Below are 17,369 nucleotides of genomic sequence, written 5' to 3' on the forward strand. Positions count from 1 at the left end.
GCTTAGCACCAGATCCTCATAAACCAGACAAGAATTATGGGAATATTTTCGGGTTCGACAGGAGCCGCCGAAGCGACAAATTAATGGTTTTTGGTTTTATTTTATTTATCTTTTTCTTCTCCAGTCGGCGTTTGTAGAATTTGCCGAGTCGGAGCTTTATTAATTCGAGGCAATTACAGCAAAACCGGTAATAAAAGCCGCCTTAAAAATATTTTAAACTTGGACATTAAATCCAGCGAATCGTAGCCAAACTTCCTGTAAGCGTTATCGCGCGAAAAGGAAAAGCTCCGAATCCATGCAGTCGTTGCATTCATTGCTGATAAAAACGCATTAAGAGTTCTTGCGGCTCCGCTCACGTCCAGACACACCCTCACTTTTCAGCTTAATAAAGTCGTTAGAATTCTTCGCTGCCACTATAAAGTATTTCGCAACAATCCGAAGGCGCCAAACCTGAAGCGGAATTTCATTATGATCCGACTCGGCTGTAATTATAATTTAATCATTTTATACATTTTCAACAGATGGCAAGACAGTTCACTTTCTTTCCCCGGTTATAATACACTTGGCGTATTCTCTTCTAGCAAAAAATTCAATTTGAAACTTTGCGTTACTTTGTAATTGCTTCGTTAATTTCGCTCCAAATTTGAATGTTTTGTTAGAGAGGACTTAAAAACACGACTCGTTCCGCCAACTTCGGACTAACTCCGAGGACAAAGAGTGATTCCGGGGCTCATTAATTAACGCAGTTTTTACAAAAATACTCGCTTCTTTCGAGCCTAAACTGCTTTTAGCAGGGCTGGAAATGACGCAAGCGGGCGGGCGCGGGCAAATAACAAATCAGCAACAATTTATTTATTCATCGTATATTCTCGAGAGTTCTTCTTCGTCAGTTCTTAATTTTAAGTAGTTTTGTATTCTCGTATTTAGATGTGATGGAGTGGCTTTATTTGTCGGAAGGAAACGGCTAGACAAATAAATTCCTGCCATCTGTTGCCCTGGAAGCTGAAATCTTCATTTTCCTCAGTTAATAAATATTTTAGGTCGCAAATTAGATGGTTATGATGCCTTCATTCTCCTTATCCGATTTTTAATTAGGGCGCTTCGACCCGGCTTACCTTTGAAGCTGTGAGCGTAATATCTTGTCGTAATTGTAGTTGGATGGGTGGGCTCCGGCCACTTCATTTCCTGGAGTGAAGCGTTAAGCTTCAGTCCACAATTTCCGTCTCGGTTGGTCGGTTAAGATATCCGCCAGCTTTGATGTATACCTGAGCCTTTAAGTACACGGTTTTTAACCCAATTATTGCAAATTCTCGCGTTGGGAATTTCCCTAATCTTGGACGGCCAACCGCCGCTCATTTACGAACGAAAAGTGTTTTTTTGACATGTGTCTCATCTGTTGGGAGACACGCAGATCGGTTCTCGACGGATGAAGAGGTACTCACCAATGACCGTAAGATTGATGGCGAAATTCCTGGTCGGCGTTGTGCGGAAATCCACCCGACATCGGTAGATGCCTTCGTCGTTCAGAGTCACCCCGTCCAGGGTGAGGGCGGCGGGCTTTGAGACCGTCACGAAGTAAGCTCGGGGGCCGAACACCATGGGGTCCGACCAGTGGATCGCTTTGTTGAAAGGGCGGCCGCGGACGTCGAAGCTGCAACAACATCAACATCTCAAATTCTGTTGTGGGAAAATGCGCTAACGAATTATCTGACGAGAACGCCAACTGCTCAAAAACTTTCCCGACTGTACATACATGGAACATGATGAAACTTTATATTAAACAGTCGGTAACATGCCTCTGATGATTTATCTAAGCTCCATGAAATGCGCCGAGATGTTTACACGTGTTGGAGATTAAAACTCAATCACTTACACGCGTAAATAATTAATTCACCTCAGGAAGCGCAGTCTATTATCTTGATTGCTAATTTGAAAAAAATGTGTAATGCAGTCCCGTTCAAAGTACAAAAATATTATTTTCTTGGTAACTAATTTTATTAGCAGTGGTAATGAATACTTTAGAAAAGTAATGTCTCCATTCATTGTGAAATTCCAGTTTTTGTAGACAACCGACAGAACGTGGATTTGAGAAAGAAAGACTTCAAAGAGTAGGTGTGTCTTTACTGCAATGCATGTGTAGCTTTTTTGTTTGATTATCGTTTCATTGATCTTTTGTTTGAAAACATAATGCGAGTAAAAAATTAATGTGTGCGAAAATTGTTGAGCTTTGCTTTCCTATTGAATGTACACAATTTTCGTTTTATCAATTAGCTGGTTGAGGCTTGTTTGTTTGCTTGATTTTGAAAGTGCGTATTTGTGCAGTGATGATGCATCAGGATAGTTTATCATTGGTTACATTAGGTTTCCTGTATAGCTGGCGGCAAATGTTGCTGTAATAAAGGTAACAAATGACTTACTATTTGCTTTGTTTTGCAAGATGAAAACCAGTTGACATCTGTACTACCTGAAATTACCGGTGAGAGTCACAGAAACTAGAAATTAATTACCAGCAAGATTTGTTGACAAAATAAAGTGCTTCAATTTTTTATGTTTTAATTTTAAGTTTTGATTATTGTAGAAATAGTCCAGACTTCTACTAGAAGTTGTTATAAAAGCTAGATTTCAGGAGTTGCACGATGATTTATTGCTTCCTACTAAAACAATATAATACTCCAGCTTCATTACATATTCTAGGTGCAGTTTTACTTTGTGCATGCGTAATTTATCTAAGCTGATTAAATCTGAGCTGCGATCAAAAATAGTTTTTGGCATTTTTTAAAGCGCAAGTCGTTCAGAATTTCTATTATCTTTTTTGTCAATGTAAATTAAAAAGAGGATTGAGGATATTTTTTTTGATCACATGTTATTAGGCTATATTCTGAAATATTTACTTTATTATCATTTACTAAAAAATCATTTATACTAAAATTGCAGCATAAAATAGTTTTTCAGCAAAATATAATCCGAATTAGCAGGTGAAAAGCTGTTAATTATTCCGTAATTTTATTTAAATTTTGTAAAATAAAAATTTTATGCTTTCAAAAAATTTCATGCATTATTTGCGAAAAAATAATGGTGTGTAGCCGACAAGCATATGTAGGATATCAAACAAAATATCCACATTTTTTATTTAAATAACTCGCAAAAAGAGGGAAAATAGGTATGCATGAGATATTTCCAAACAGCTCATCTCCTGTTTTTAGACACAATACACAAATATGTATAAGTGTAAAAAATGTGCTTTACTTCTTTTTTTAGTTGTAATCTGGTTATAAAAACATATGGAGAACAAAATTTTATCATTATTAGAAATGTGAATTTGTCTTTTATTCATTTTTACCTATTTTTTTGACAATAGCTACATGAATTTATAATGTTTTTAATGTATGGTCTTTAACTGATAAAAGTCAGTGCTATTAGTAGTAAAGTGTATCACAAAATCAATCATTGTGTGTTTTTCTGTTTAAGCGGGTAATTTGTGTGACACAGTAATAAAGTTGTAACTAATGTAAAAGTAAAAACTTATCCAATCTAAGTGGTTCTAAAAATCCCATTAGAAGTGCATGTGCTTCTTATTTAAATATTTTCTTATTTATTACGAAAGCTTTCTTAGTTTTCTGTAACTACTTTGCAGCAAGTTGTAACCTCAAGAACTTCTATTAAACTTTAGATGCGGTAATAGAAGTACTTCGGATGACATTAAAAAGACAAAATTACTTGGAATCTATGTTTATTGAGAACGCAATTGTGAGGTTTTTGTTTGATTAGAGCATCAAAAGTCTAATTAGAGCCTGGAGGATAAATTGGTTTCCGTGTTGTAATTAAGACGTATTGTTGAATATTCAGTTGTCCGTCCGCCTTTTGATGTCCAATATTTTGTGCGAGTTTCATTAAAGAAATCCGCGTTCCCCCGCTTTCGTCTAGATTAAAAAGGCCCTGTAAGACGCATAAGCCCCTGCTTAGAGGCCGTTATCCTTAGTCTAGCAGTCCTGGGGCTGACGGCCCCAGAGACCACTTGACGGCGCAGCTAATGATAACGCTTCGGTGTGCAAATGAACGTCGAAATGGGACAAACTTTGAGCACCAGAATCCGCCTTGTCCCAGGTCCCTCTCCGCTCGAGATTAATGGAGAAATTCCAACAGAGGTGAGCTCATTTCCTCTGCAATCTCCTTTGGAAAATTAATGCGACGAAAGACTTTAATAACAAATTCATAAAATATACACTAGCACCTTATTAAATAAAGAGGCGTTCTTCGCTTAGCACACTTAACGCGCCACACTACCATTCACAAATCAACACCGAGGATCATTACGGCTTTCAAACACCTGATACCTCTAATTTATTTCGGGAAGAGTCTCTGGGAAATTGCCAAGGACGTGGAGTAGCGCAAATCGTGCTTTATCCCTAAAGCTAATTTTTAACAACGAGCCGAGGATGGAAGCACTGCATTCTGCACTAGACTAGGTCACGAATAGCGAGAAAGTCGATAAAACTTCAATAAAAATTCTTCCACACGAACTTGTAAAACTTGCAAAATATTGGCTCGGATTAAATTAGTCGAAGGTTGAAACGGCCAAATCTAGAGACATCTCCAAGTTTTTAACATATGCTAATCGGGGCTCTCCAGAATAAAGCACTTGCCGGCATGTTTTACCAATAAGTCGGGGGCTAACAATTTCTTTTATTTCCATTCGGCATTGGGTGTTTTTTGTACCCATATGTTAAATAAAAATATTTAAAACTTGTTAAAATTATTTAAATACGCGTCACGAAAACCTCATAACATTGTCAAAACTGTTTTGAATTTGTTGAAACCATTCTTTTAATTATCCTTGCAACACCGAACTCAACTTGGAAATGAAAGGTTTCTAAAGTTATATATATTTTTGTTGGAAAAGTCCTGTAATCTAATAATAGTTAACGTTAAATGAAACAGTTATTATAAGTACAGTTGGTGACTTTTCCGAGGATTGCTTTCCGATGGGGATATTATGCAAGGTAGGGTAGATTATTGACTTGACTTCCAAGATCAATATTTTGTCTTTCTTGGTAGAAACTGCTTCCGGAGTGTTTTGGGAAATTGCAATTGAGAAGCCGAAACAAAAATGCTTTCATAATTTGTCAAATTTTCATTTTATCAACAAACTCGTTTAACGCCTCTGACGAAAACAACTTAGTTTCATCTTAGAATTTAACATTTTATCTTTGATACATAAATAAACAACATTATTTTTTAATATATTTATTTTTTTTTGAGGGAAAGTGAAAATCTAAACTTGATACTGGTAAATGTACAGGGTGTTTACATAATTTTACTAAACCTGCACCTGTACAATATCACCAACAATACATATTCCAATACGAACTCGATTAAAAATTTTGAAAAACTAAAAATTTTTCTCTAGTTTGTTCGCCCCTTTGAAAAATTATAACATTTTTAGTTGTTTAGTAATTAAGATAAATATAGATTAGAATCTTATTAATGCCGTCAAGATAATTGTTTGTGAAAAACATAAATTTATGACAATCAATGAAACAGTCATTAGTCTGATAAGTACTGTCATTGGTTTCCAAAAATTAAATAATTAAATGTGTATCTTTTGTATCTAGTGTTCTGTGACTTTTGGGTGCGAACATTAGGCGAAAGCCTCGTAACGTTATGTGAAACAACCTGTATATTTCATTGAGTGATTCTTTTAATAAAATATATGCATATATTTTATACGACTTTGTCAGTGTATGTTTTTTAACTCTTTTGATTTTTATTGGTTTGAACAAAATCAATTAGCCTAATTTCTTGTTAACCCAATAAATAAGCACTCTCGAGTTATAACATAAACCTGTCTAAAGAAAGAGAATAGTCTGGAAGCGTCTTCAAAATACTTTATTCTTATGCGCGCAATGATTATTTCGAGTTGTTGTGTAGAAAGAGCAATTGAAAACTATACTATAGAAATGAATACAGTTATGAAGCTCGTTGGTGCTTTATTTGGCAAGAACTTTGGAGGAGTGGAGTACTTTAAATAGCAGGGAAAGTCAAGTAATACTTTTGAGTCTTTTCAATTGCCGTACAAATTCTCCTTTTTAGTGGTAGGTAGAGAAAATGATGTCCCCTTGATGATATAAATAGGCAAAGCGTCAACACTGGAACCAAGACGGTGTGAATAATTTATTAGAAAATAATATGTCCTTAGTTTACTTAGGACCAGACGGAATGCCTGTTCTGTAATGGTTTTATAAATTACGTTTGCCTGCTCCATAATTGCGGAGACAATGTCAAGGAGAGAAAGAAAAATACTTTATGTGTGTCTCAGTGTCTTTCAGTGGTATTTGAGGGTGTTCGCAAATAATACCGGAATTAGTAAATTCCCTTTGTTGCTCCGACTCAATTGAATAGTAAAACAGTCGAAATTTTGGGCGTGCTGTCTCGCCTTTGGATTTTTGGGTCGGAATGTGTGCAGAGGTGGAAGACAATTAGTTTTCGGTTCCTTTGTGCTCGGGGTATCGGTCGTGTTCCTGCCATTACTTTGCATGTAATGTATGGCATTTAGGAGCAAATATCCGAGATAATTCCCGCCACTTCACGGACGACTGGTCGGTTGTAAAAGGAGTATTTGCACGTAGAGGCAGTTTAGACGGTGATATCTGGTCTCAAGTGCTGTGTCTGGCTAGCGCGGGGAAGTTACGTGACGAAGCGAGATACAGGTGAGGCGTTGCAGCTTTGTGCCCTCGATGTCTCCCTCGAGGACCCTCGTTCCGACATATTTGCAGAAGATTTCCTTCAATATTAACGCGCTAACCGCGCCCGCTTTAACTTTCATGCTCTATTGTTATTTAAAAGTTGAGCAGTGGCGCAACTTAGTCCGGGAGCAAACTACCCAAATTCAACATGGCCGTCATGCTGAATTCGAATGTGTAGATCGCTTTTTGATTTGGAATTGCCTTTATTATGAAAAAGACGTTTTTCTGAAAATAATTGAAAAACTAAAATTGCGCAAATTTTGTGCTTCCATCGTCATATTTTCCTTCTGAATAAAGCTTGCAAATTCATTTTTTTTTGCACCAGATTCCCTAGTATATGTGGATTCTAACGTATATAAACAAGCTTTAGATTTTACAAAAGAAAAGTAAGAAAATTACAATTTTCTTGTAACGAGTCATATTTGTGTAGTAGAATTTTCAAGATGAGAGGAATTATTTTATTTTAAAAGATAGACTCTTACATAAGCGAGATAAAATGATGTCAATAGATGAGATAAGTTTTTGGTGCAAGAATCATTTCGATATCTGTAATACTCACCAAATTATTGCAATTCAAAGTTACTGCAATATGCGCGCGAGGTGGAGTTCGCGGCATATCTCCCTTGTAGTGACAACAGGACCACTGGACCAAGCTCGCTAGGTCAAATGCCGCGCTGTGTCGTTAGACTCCTCTTGGTTTTTATTTTATATTTTTTCAATTACAACCATTTCAAGGGCCAAAAAATGGTAAATAATAAAATCATCAATAATTTTTCACGTCAAAACAGTTTTTACTAACTAAATCCCTTGCAATTGGTTAAAATCACGCATTTTATTCCTTATTCATCACTTTCTTAACTTTTTTTGTCGTTTTTTTTAATATGTGACTATAGCTCAAGAATGAACTAAATAACTCAAAAATACGTGAAATATGATACAAAGATTATTATTGAGGAATTTTCAATTTACCATCATGCGATGTTTGATTTATTAAGCAGAAAAAGAAAGCAATTACAGAGCTTCGTTTAATAGGCACAACATCTTTAAATTCGTTAGCTGCTGGTCTTAAAAAGTAAAAAAAGCAGTGACTAAAATGTGTAATTTCAACAAATTTCAAGGGATTTAGTTAATAAATAAATTGTTCTTTGACGTGAAAATTAATAATTATTTTATTATTTACCGTTTTTGACCTTTGAAATGATTATAATTGAAAAAAGTAGACCAAAAACTAAGAGAAGACGAACGACACAGCGCGACATTTGACCTAGCGAGCTTGGTCCAGTAGTCCTGTAGTAAAACTTATCTCCACTATTGACATCATTTTATCTCGCTTATGTAAGGGTGTATCTTCTAAAATAAAAAAATTCCTCGCATCTCGAAAATTCTACTACACAAATATGACACGTTACAAGAAAATTGTAATTTTCTTACTTTTCTTTTGTAAAATCTTAAGCTTGTTTATATGCGTTAGATTCTACATATACTGAAGAATCTAGTGCAAAAAATTAATTTTCAAGCTTCATTCAGAAGGAAAATATGACGATGTAAACACAAAATTTGCGCAATTCTAGTTTTTCAAATGTTTTCAAAAAAACGTCTTTTTCATAATGAAAGCAATTCCAAATCAAAAAGCGATCTACAGATTCGAATTCAGCAGGAAATTCTACATAAGAATCAGTTTTCAGCAATCGTGTGCAATCGAGTCCGGACCAACTTCTTAAATAAGCGACTTTTGAGATGCCTGCTCCCGGACTAACTCATAACAAACATTATCTCACTTTTAGGAAAACATGTCAAGTCATGATCAAGACGAGTCACCGTAAAAAGCGCCATTAAACGATTCATTAAGACTATTCAGCGCCGAATTTTACCTAATGAACGTTTTAAGGCCAATATTCCGGTTTATGGGAGTTAGAGGTTTATGTATTTCTCGAATAAACCATATAAAAGGCACGCTGTGCCCAAGTGCCTCGTTATTAAAGTATATCGAGACGAAATCAAAAGCCGACTCTTTTAATATTTCGCAGCGAATTAAATCCGCCTGTGCACCTAGTGAAAAATCCGGATTTGAAACGGGTTTTAATAGAATAGTCGCATTTATTTATATGGACTCTAAAAAGTTATTCTATTTTAAATGGCTTCACTAAAAAGTTCCGTAAGGCAATTGCATTTAAGTCTCCCATAGCATAAAAATATTTTTTACGTTTTAACAGGTTTAATGTGTATGCTTCAACACAATAAAATTCAGCTCCACTCACGTGAATATTATAAAGACTTCGCCGGTTTGAATTTAAAAGATAGGTTTTGCAGCAGTGGGTGCCACGTTCCTAACGATTTGTTTTTATTTGAATTTCGGCGACAAAATTAAAGATTCTCGCCCGAAATTGATACATTTCGAAATATGCTAAGAGATGAAGTCGGTTCAGATGTGATCAAATTCGCGCGAAATGTTCCCGCACAGCCGGCAAATCGAGACTCCCGATAACAATTTTCGATCGCTCCTTTAATAAATCTGTGGTGTTTTCGGGGCGAAAGTTATCGCAGGGCCACCTCTTAGTGCGTCTCCCACGCCGAACAAATTATCAGCTCTAATGCCGCAGAATAATGATCGTTTATCAGAATTATAAAGTAGGACAAATGGAATAATAGCGGTTATCCAAGTTGGGTACAGCTGCGGACGGAATTCAGATAGTGGCAGGTTTCACGAACGGCGTAATCTAAAATTAACCATTCTTGTTCTTAGATTGCCGCCAAGAAAGCTGCATAATATCATGGAAACCTTCCAACTCGAATTTAAACCGCACTATTTAATTATTCCGGAGCTCGAAAAAGGAGCGTTTTCCTGGCAGTGTGCGGATCGATCCGTCGACAAATAACGCTCGTGTGTTTATTTGGTCGGCTGCACGAGGGCCGGAGGAGTCGTTATTCATCAGAGGCCACCGGACGACAGATATGCGAGATAGTGGTGCACATAACACAAAAGCTGCCTCTATTTCAGCGCCTAACTTAATGAAAGAATAGCCCGTGCAATTATTTATAACCCGGATGGTGGCACGCTTTAATCGAAACGAGAGCTTGTTTAAAATTAAACCGGAACTGTTTAATTCGTATTTGTCAGAAGTATGTGCCGTTTGATCGCTTCCGCATTGTTTTTATGCCCCTATCGGGGCCATCAGACAAAAACGACCTTTGCCGACACCTCGTTACCAATGATGGGCCGGCAATAGATCCACTGGCTATCTGCTACATAAATGGACTTCCGATTTTCTCTACGAGTTCAATAGCTGCCTCTAACACACAGCCAAATGAACAAATGGTAATGCACCATCATTTATGTGATTATGATTGCATAACATCGTTACATCTAATGATAATGCAGTCGTTAGGATAATTGAGACTTAAAGATGTTTGAGCTTAATTGTATTGTAATCTGCAATAACTTCCTCTTTCGTTATACAATATGTGTACGTTAGTATGTTTTCCTGAAGTATTTTACAGAGTTTGTTGTTTGTTTATGTAGAAATGTTTTTATGGCAAACTATGCAAAAATAGCTGTGGTTAGTACGAAATTTTCTACAGTGTCAAAAAACCAACAACTTGAAAACTACCATAGATGGATATAGGGAATGCTAATACAGATCGATGCAGAAAAAAAATTCCTCCATCTAGTAAAATAATAATTGGAACATCTCATTTGAAAAAATTAAGTTATGGGTCCTTAAAGTTGTTCAAAGTTAACTTAATGATTTTTGCGTCTATTAACTTCTTTTCCAATTTTGAACACACTGGAGAACAGATATAAGTAAGCTTTCTCTTTTAATTCTCCAAATATGATTTCAAAATCTCTAAAACTACGTGAGTTACTGATTTTTTAAGTGACAAGTGCAAATCCAAAAATTTTCAAATAATCTTAAATATCTCGAAAACGGTTAAACTTAAGGTATAAGGAATATTGATAAAAAGTCTCTTAAAATAACTCAACTAATTCAGAAACGCAGTGAAAAACATAGCTTTCCATTTAGAATAAGAAAGTTGATGGCGGTTTCCGGTATAACTGAAAGTGCCGCTATCTTGAAAATATTTTTATTGGGCAGAACTTTACGGATTATGGCTGAGTACCAACTTTCACATAAATATCTTTATTAGAACTTTCAATACTTCTAATGTGGGGAATAGACGGAACACTAGACGGAACACCTGTATATTTTTATGTATAATGTTCATAAATATTTTCAGGTGATGTTAACTACAGATTAAACACTGATAAAAACACAGTATGATCCTAGATTTTTTAAGGAAGGTACTGGCAGGAAAGCATTATTCAAATTTTTTGAATAGAATTTTTGGGTCAATCTACAAACATCAGTAAAAGAGAAAGTGTGTAATTTATGCAACCCTTCAAATGCATATTAAATTATTCATGTTCCGCTCTTTAATAATTTCAATGGAATATGTGCATAAAAGAATAAATTAACGTGTTGGAATAAAATCAAGTTGAACACAAAGTATATGAAAGATTTTTATTGTCAAAAACTAAAAAAATATTTAGTTGAGAATGCCTTATTTGCGCTTCTGTTGCGGAAGCGTCAGATACTATGTAAGTTAAATTAAACAAGTCGTGAACTAAAAAGGTCCAATAAACGAAAAGCAAACCTATCAAAGTTTAATTTTCGCCGTAATGAATTTTTAATAGGTCTTCAGCTCGGAACGATAAATTTAAGCGACCATGTAAAAGAAACGAACGTCTTGCCTGAAGCTAATTGCTAAAATCGTTAGAACATAAGCTTAAAATCTTCTGTATTAATACCGCTGTATAAATCCCTTCTGAAGCAAGTGTAGACGTTCACGTAGGAACTATATATTCGAGTCCTCTGCTTCGAATATTTCTTGTTTCGGGATCAGGCAACATTCGAGTGTTATTTGCTTTAAATTGCAAATGCCAGGCTATTGTTTTTTATTTGTTCCAAAGCTGCGACATTGCGACACGAAGATTTCCAATGTTATATTAAGAAAAAAATTCCTCGTTAAATTTTTCTCGAGCCGTGAAATTGTTATTCAGAAATTCGCACTGTTTTAATTGAAATTTGAACAATATGAGATGAATAATGAATTTCGACGTGATTTAAATCGAGAGATTAATAAAATAAGTTAAATTTTCTTGTAAAATATTTGGAGAATTAATTATCTCGTCATCCCCGCCTCCTTTAATTATAAAATACGTTGCCGATAAAACTTCCAAGTCGACGCATATCTACTTTTTTGCGAGATCCACCAAAACCTCTTGCGGTCGTACGCTTTAGCAAATCGGAACTTGCCGGAATCTTTCCAACTATTTCAGCTTTTTGAGATTAACTTCAGATTTTTAGCGCCTCGGTGGAATAGTTTACGAGTTTACGATTCCCGAGCGTTATGAAAGACAGTAATGAATTAAAATTCTCACCAAGTGTTACCACTGAAAAAATCAGCGCTCGCGTTCATAAATTTAAAACGCAAACACTGTTGAAACAAAGTCTGATTTCGGGCTGCTTCGTGACTAGACAGATTCGCAGGCCACTACTAGTGCTATATGCAATATGCATGACCGCGTCAGCCAGAATGCGTTCTTTTATCCTCCAGGAAGCCGACCCGGAATATCGATGAAGTCGCCGTCGACAATTACTCCCATTTTCGATTAAATCCGGCTTTAATAATTTTTGCGGTGGTGACTTCGGGTTGTTCATTGGTTTTGTTCAACCGCAGCTGTAATGTCCCGTCCGGGGTGAAAGAGGGCATTAAATACGGGAGTGACCCAGGTGCTGCATAAAGTCGCACTGGCTGTTACCCGAATTACTACATGATAGATGGTGAAAACTTTAATTATCCCCAATTATCTTTCACCTGTTTTTTGGCAGTGTCATCGCTCTGATGGGAAAAAACTTATTAGGGGGCAATAACGTAAGTGGTTTGCTATCGCTAAGTGACAAAGAAGAATAGCTGCGACAGAGGTCACAGCCAGGAAGGGTATTTTTTCCGCAGTGTTGGTAAAACAGAGCCAAATAACGAACTGAAACTCAACCACTACAAAATAAATATAAGGCTAAGCAAAGAATAGCAAGCATATTTGCAGAAAATAACAGTTTCTTGCTAGTTATTTTTAGAGTACGGATTTTCACTTTTTTATATCCTTTCAAGGAAATTTTTCGAGAAAATTATTATTTATGTCTTATGCCAAAATTCAATTCGTTTGACATCCCTTTGTCTTGACTTAAATACCTAAATTATGGTAGATATACGTTGTTAAATTTAAAGAAACATAACATCCATGGTAATTTGGAAAAGTACTATTGACAAAGTGTTTTTAATGATGACTCAATATTTTTTTATCTTACAGGTGCACTTTTTTAGGTACTTCATACCATTGTTTTCGGTGAGAGAAATCAAGTGATCTTATAGCTTTATCTCTCTCGTGAGAGGACTTTGATTTCTCTCACCGAAAACAATGGTATAATGTATAATGGTATAAGATAAAATAAGATAAGATAAGAAAAAATGTCGTATATCACACGTGATCGAAATGTTAATATAAAGCTCGTGAGAAGTGTCCCACTCGAGCGCAAGCGCACTCGTGAGTCAAAATTCTCACTCGCATATAAATGATTCATTTCTATCACTTATAATATGATACACTATTATCTTACAGGCGCAGTTTTTTAGGTACATTATAACATTGTTTTCGGTGAGAGAAATCAAATTTTTCTCACAAGAGAGATAAAGCTCTCAGTTATACTCACAAGTGAGTAAGTCTGAGGAAAATTGGGGAAAACCATGAGACTGTTTATTTCATAACTATAGCAACACAGGTTACTACGGAAAATGATATACAAATGTTACATGCGAATATTTACTTAAATTTCTTGGATTTCTTACAATACATCTGTAAGATAAAACGTCGTATATCACACGTGATCGAAATGTCATTATAAAGCTCGTGAGAAGTCTCAAAATTCTCACTCGCATATAATGAATAATGATGCATATCTATCACTTATAATATAGTATACTAAACCAGTTATCATATTTTTTTAACTAGATCGTGAGTTTTACTTATTTTTAACAAAAAATCTATATGTGGAATAAATAAATCATGTAACTACTCATTCAGCATAGCTTTCATAATCAATAACCTCCTACACGCTGTACTATTTTTGAATGTAGAACTGCATGAAAAAATTAACCTTATACTATTTTTGTCACATAAAACAGAAATGATTAACGCGTTTGTGTATTATTTAAAACTGCTATTTGTCAGAAATTTTGATCAAACATGAGGAATGTGTTTGAACAATGGTAAAACAGGCATGTATAGGTGACAATAATTTTTCGATTTTAAAATAAACAAATAGTTGTATTATGTTGGCTTTTGATATATGAGTGGAATTTGGTATAATGTTTGTTATATGAGCTAATCAAATTGGAGTGCCGAGATAACATTTTATTGTTTATTCTATGAATTAGGGAATTAACTGTGTGACTGCTGATTTTATTCAAACTCGGCTTTAATTAGCAAAGTTTTTCAATTTGTAGAATTTGTCGTCAACCGACAAGTTTATTTGTAGATATGTATTCGTTTAGAGCGGCGTTCCATTTCCTGGAGAGAAACGTGGGTAAAGCCGTAGTAAAAAGGGTAAGAAACGGCGCAGCGAGTCGGTACCTTTTATTGGTGCGTAATTGTGTGTGAAAAGTTAAGTTTTCTTTGAAGAGGCCGCTGTCAGCCGAAACGAACTTAATTCTGTAGCGTTTAAAAAGTGCGAACATTTTCTTTGAAAAGTTATAATGAAGAAACTTGAAGCAATCTTGGGAAAAAATCGAGAATCGTACCTTGTAGAAAGGCTGCGACCAGAACGGGGGCGAAATTATCCAGTGGAAAGGACGAGGAAATTAACAATACAATAACGAGACCGCAACTTACCTAACCTCTCAAAGTTGTGCCCATTCAAGCGATGATGTTCCGTGCAAATAACCAGATGGTTGAGACTCGAGCTTTGCCTCAGCGAGGCTGTATTCATGTGCATGGCACATAGTTTAGTTGAAGGGGTGCACAACTTTCCTGCCACTGCTGTGACGGCCGCCCGACTTTGCGGCATTCCTGCAGCGATTACTCCGGCTATACTTTCCAGATTAATGAAGTCCTCTGCAGGGAAGAAATCTTTGTCTGTTTAATTACGAGGGCTACATTTCAGACGCACGACACACGACGACGAACTCATTTGCGGAATATCTAACGGTCACTTTTACAAACTTAAAACATCTGCAAGGTGTTTTAAAACAGTTAAAAACTCTCAAGTGGTTATGCCTGCAAGCTATTGCGACGTTAGTCCAATTTATAGCCGCTTAAAATTCCGACACAGATTAAGATAAGAGAAAAGAATGGTTAACAGTTGTTTCTGCACATAAATTGAGTACTTTGCATTACATATCGAATTGATTGTACACGGTTTTGGACTCATTTCAATTTTAATTAGACGATTTGATGTACAAGCAAAATAAATAGGGACGTCACGTCTCTTATAACTGAGTTTTTTTTTTTTTGATAGCGGTTTCATTAATTTTTAAGATTTCAAAGGTTTGGTCTTTGTGTTACTTGCGCTTCATTTACAAAGCAAAGGTTTGCTGTTGGGTGTTTTGCACCTACTTTATCTTTCATAAGCGGCAATATTAATTTTTGTATGGGTTTTGTACATTAACGAAAAATTACTTGACCGTGCTTTTTAAAATTTTAAGCAACACCTAAAATACGTGTTCCGTCTAAACCCCACATTAGAAGTATTGGTAGTTCTAGCAATGATAGTCATCTTAAAATTTGTATACTACCATAATCTCTTAGGTCCTGCTCAATGAAAATATTTTCAAGATGGTGACACTTCCGGTTATACCGGAAGTAGCTAACAACTTCCTTATTTTAAATGGTAAGCTATACTTTTTAATGCATTTTTAGATTACTAGAGTTATTTTAAGGTTGTTTTCATAGGCTTCCCCTATACCTAAATTTGGCCGTGTACGCAATATTTAGGGTTTTAACTTTTTTTTGATTTGGCATCTTCCAGTTCAAAAATCGATAACTCTGCTCTTTTTAAAAATGTGGAAATATTTTTTAGCTCATTTAAAAGAGGAAATCTAGATCTTTCCTTTCTTGTTTTCAAATTTCTAAAAAAGAATAACAAACCCCAAATGTTTTCAAAACTTTAAGCACCCATACCTCCATTTTTTCAAATGAATTACCACTTTTATTTCATTAAATCGTGGAAAAATTTAATTCTGCATAATGGTTTTCAAGTTGCAATAACTTTTTGCTGGGATTGAGAAATTTATTAGCCATAAGCTTTTTCTCAGAGATTACCATGGAAACGAGAAAAAAATGGGAGAAATAATTTTTTTTAAAGAAACATTCAATGAATTTATTTTGTTTTCACAGTACGGACAACATAATTTTGTGTTTGTCGTTTGTTTAATCAAAAATATTTTTATGGTAAGCTATGCAAAAATAGCTGTGGTTAGTAAACCACAAAAAAACCAACATAACTTGAAAATTATCATGGTATATGTGTATAATGTTTATACACATGGATGCAGAAAAAAAAGTGCTTCATCTAGTATAATAAAAATTGAAAATTTGAAAAATTAGGCAAGAAAAGCAAGAATACCTATTTCAAAATTTTATGTTCAAAAAGCTATGAATTCTATAGACAAAGAGAAAAATTATCTGTGTTTAAAAGTCACTGTGGTCAAAGTCACAGGATTTAACTATTTGGTTTTGAAATGTGAAATGACTGTCTGCATTAATGCAAGTAATTGTCTGTTAGATATTTTTTTATTTTTTGTAAAACTGAAAACTGTTGCCTAATTAATGAAGTACATTTGACCTTTTTTAGAACATTGTTGGAACACGTATTATTACGAAATGTTAACTAAACTTTGATATATGGAAATGAAAGTAAATGGTAGAGGCAGAATGAATTTTAATTTGTTTACCAAAGTCTTTGAGTAGAGTAAAATCATTATGAAACAAAGTTTTAAAGTGGTTTGGAGAGCTATTAATAATAGTTACCCCAATCGATCGATAACAATGCAAATAATGACCATAAAAGCTTTGCGTTGTTATGAGCATCAATTTGATTTAACATAGAGTGTGTACAAGCAAAGCGGGTCTCTCAAGCGAGATGAAATTGTTATTAGTTAAAGGGTGGTTCCGAATTTCAATTTGTTTTAATGCAACCCACCAAATTCACAAATAATAAAGTTCAAAGGTTGGGTCCGAAGAATTAGCTTTGTGCAAAAAGCCCAAACCCAATCGCGGTTTAGAACGTGTTTCAGTCACCGAAAACCAACACCAGGGTGTTTCAGAATTTTCCGATATTTTGCGTTAGAGTAAGTGGGCATGTGGCCGAAGGACACGACTGTGTCGTAAATTGAGGCAGGTTTTTGCGTTGCGGCTTCCCGATAACGCATCAAGGAAGCTGGTTATTTATATAATATAAGTATTAGTAGTCACGGGCACGATAATGCGTAATTTATAGGCTGTTTTGTTATTCTCGGAGGCATGTAAGTCTTCGCTTAAGCTGACACCGTGCCGTATCTCCTAATCTCCAA

The 17,369-nt window shown here is 35.3% G+C and overlaps 1 protein-coding gene across 4 annotated transcripts in view; it reads right to left on the reverse strand.

Annotated features, from left to right (window-relative positions):
• The window catches only part of LOC664460 (hemicentin-2), a 229,093-nt gene that overhangs the window by 46,476 nt on the left and 165,248 nt on the right, over positions 1-17,369 (reverse strand). For all 4 annotated transcript variants that reach the window (XM_064355823.1, XM_008197721.3, XM_064355822.1 and 1 more), the window contains exon 3: positions 1,443-1,651. In XM_064355823.1, coding sequence (XP_064211893.1) covers positions 1,443-1,651 — 209 coding nt within the window. The remainder of the gene's footprint in view (positions 1-1,442; positions 1,652-17,369) is intronic.

The sequence above is a fragment of the Tribolium castaneum genome, chromosome 3 (assembly GCF_031307605.1).
Source record: "Tribolium castaneum strain GA2 chromosome 3, icTriCast1.1, whole genome shotgun sequence".
NCBI lineage: Eukaryota > Metazoa > Arthropoda > Insecta > Coleoptera > Tenebrionidae > Tribolium > Tribolium castaneum.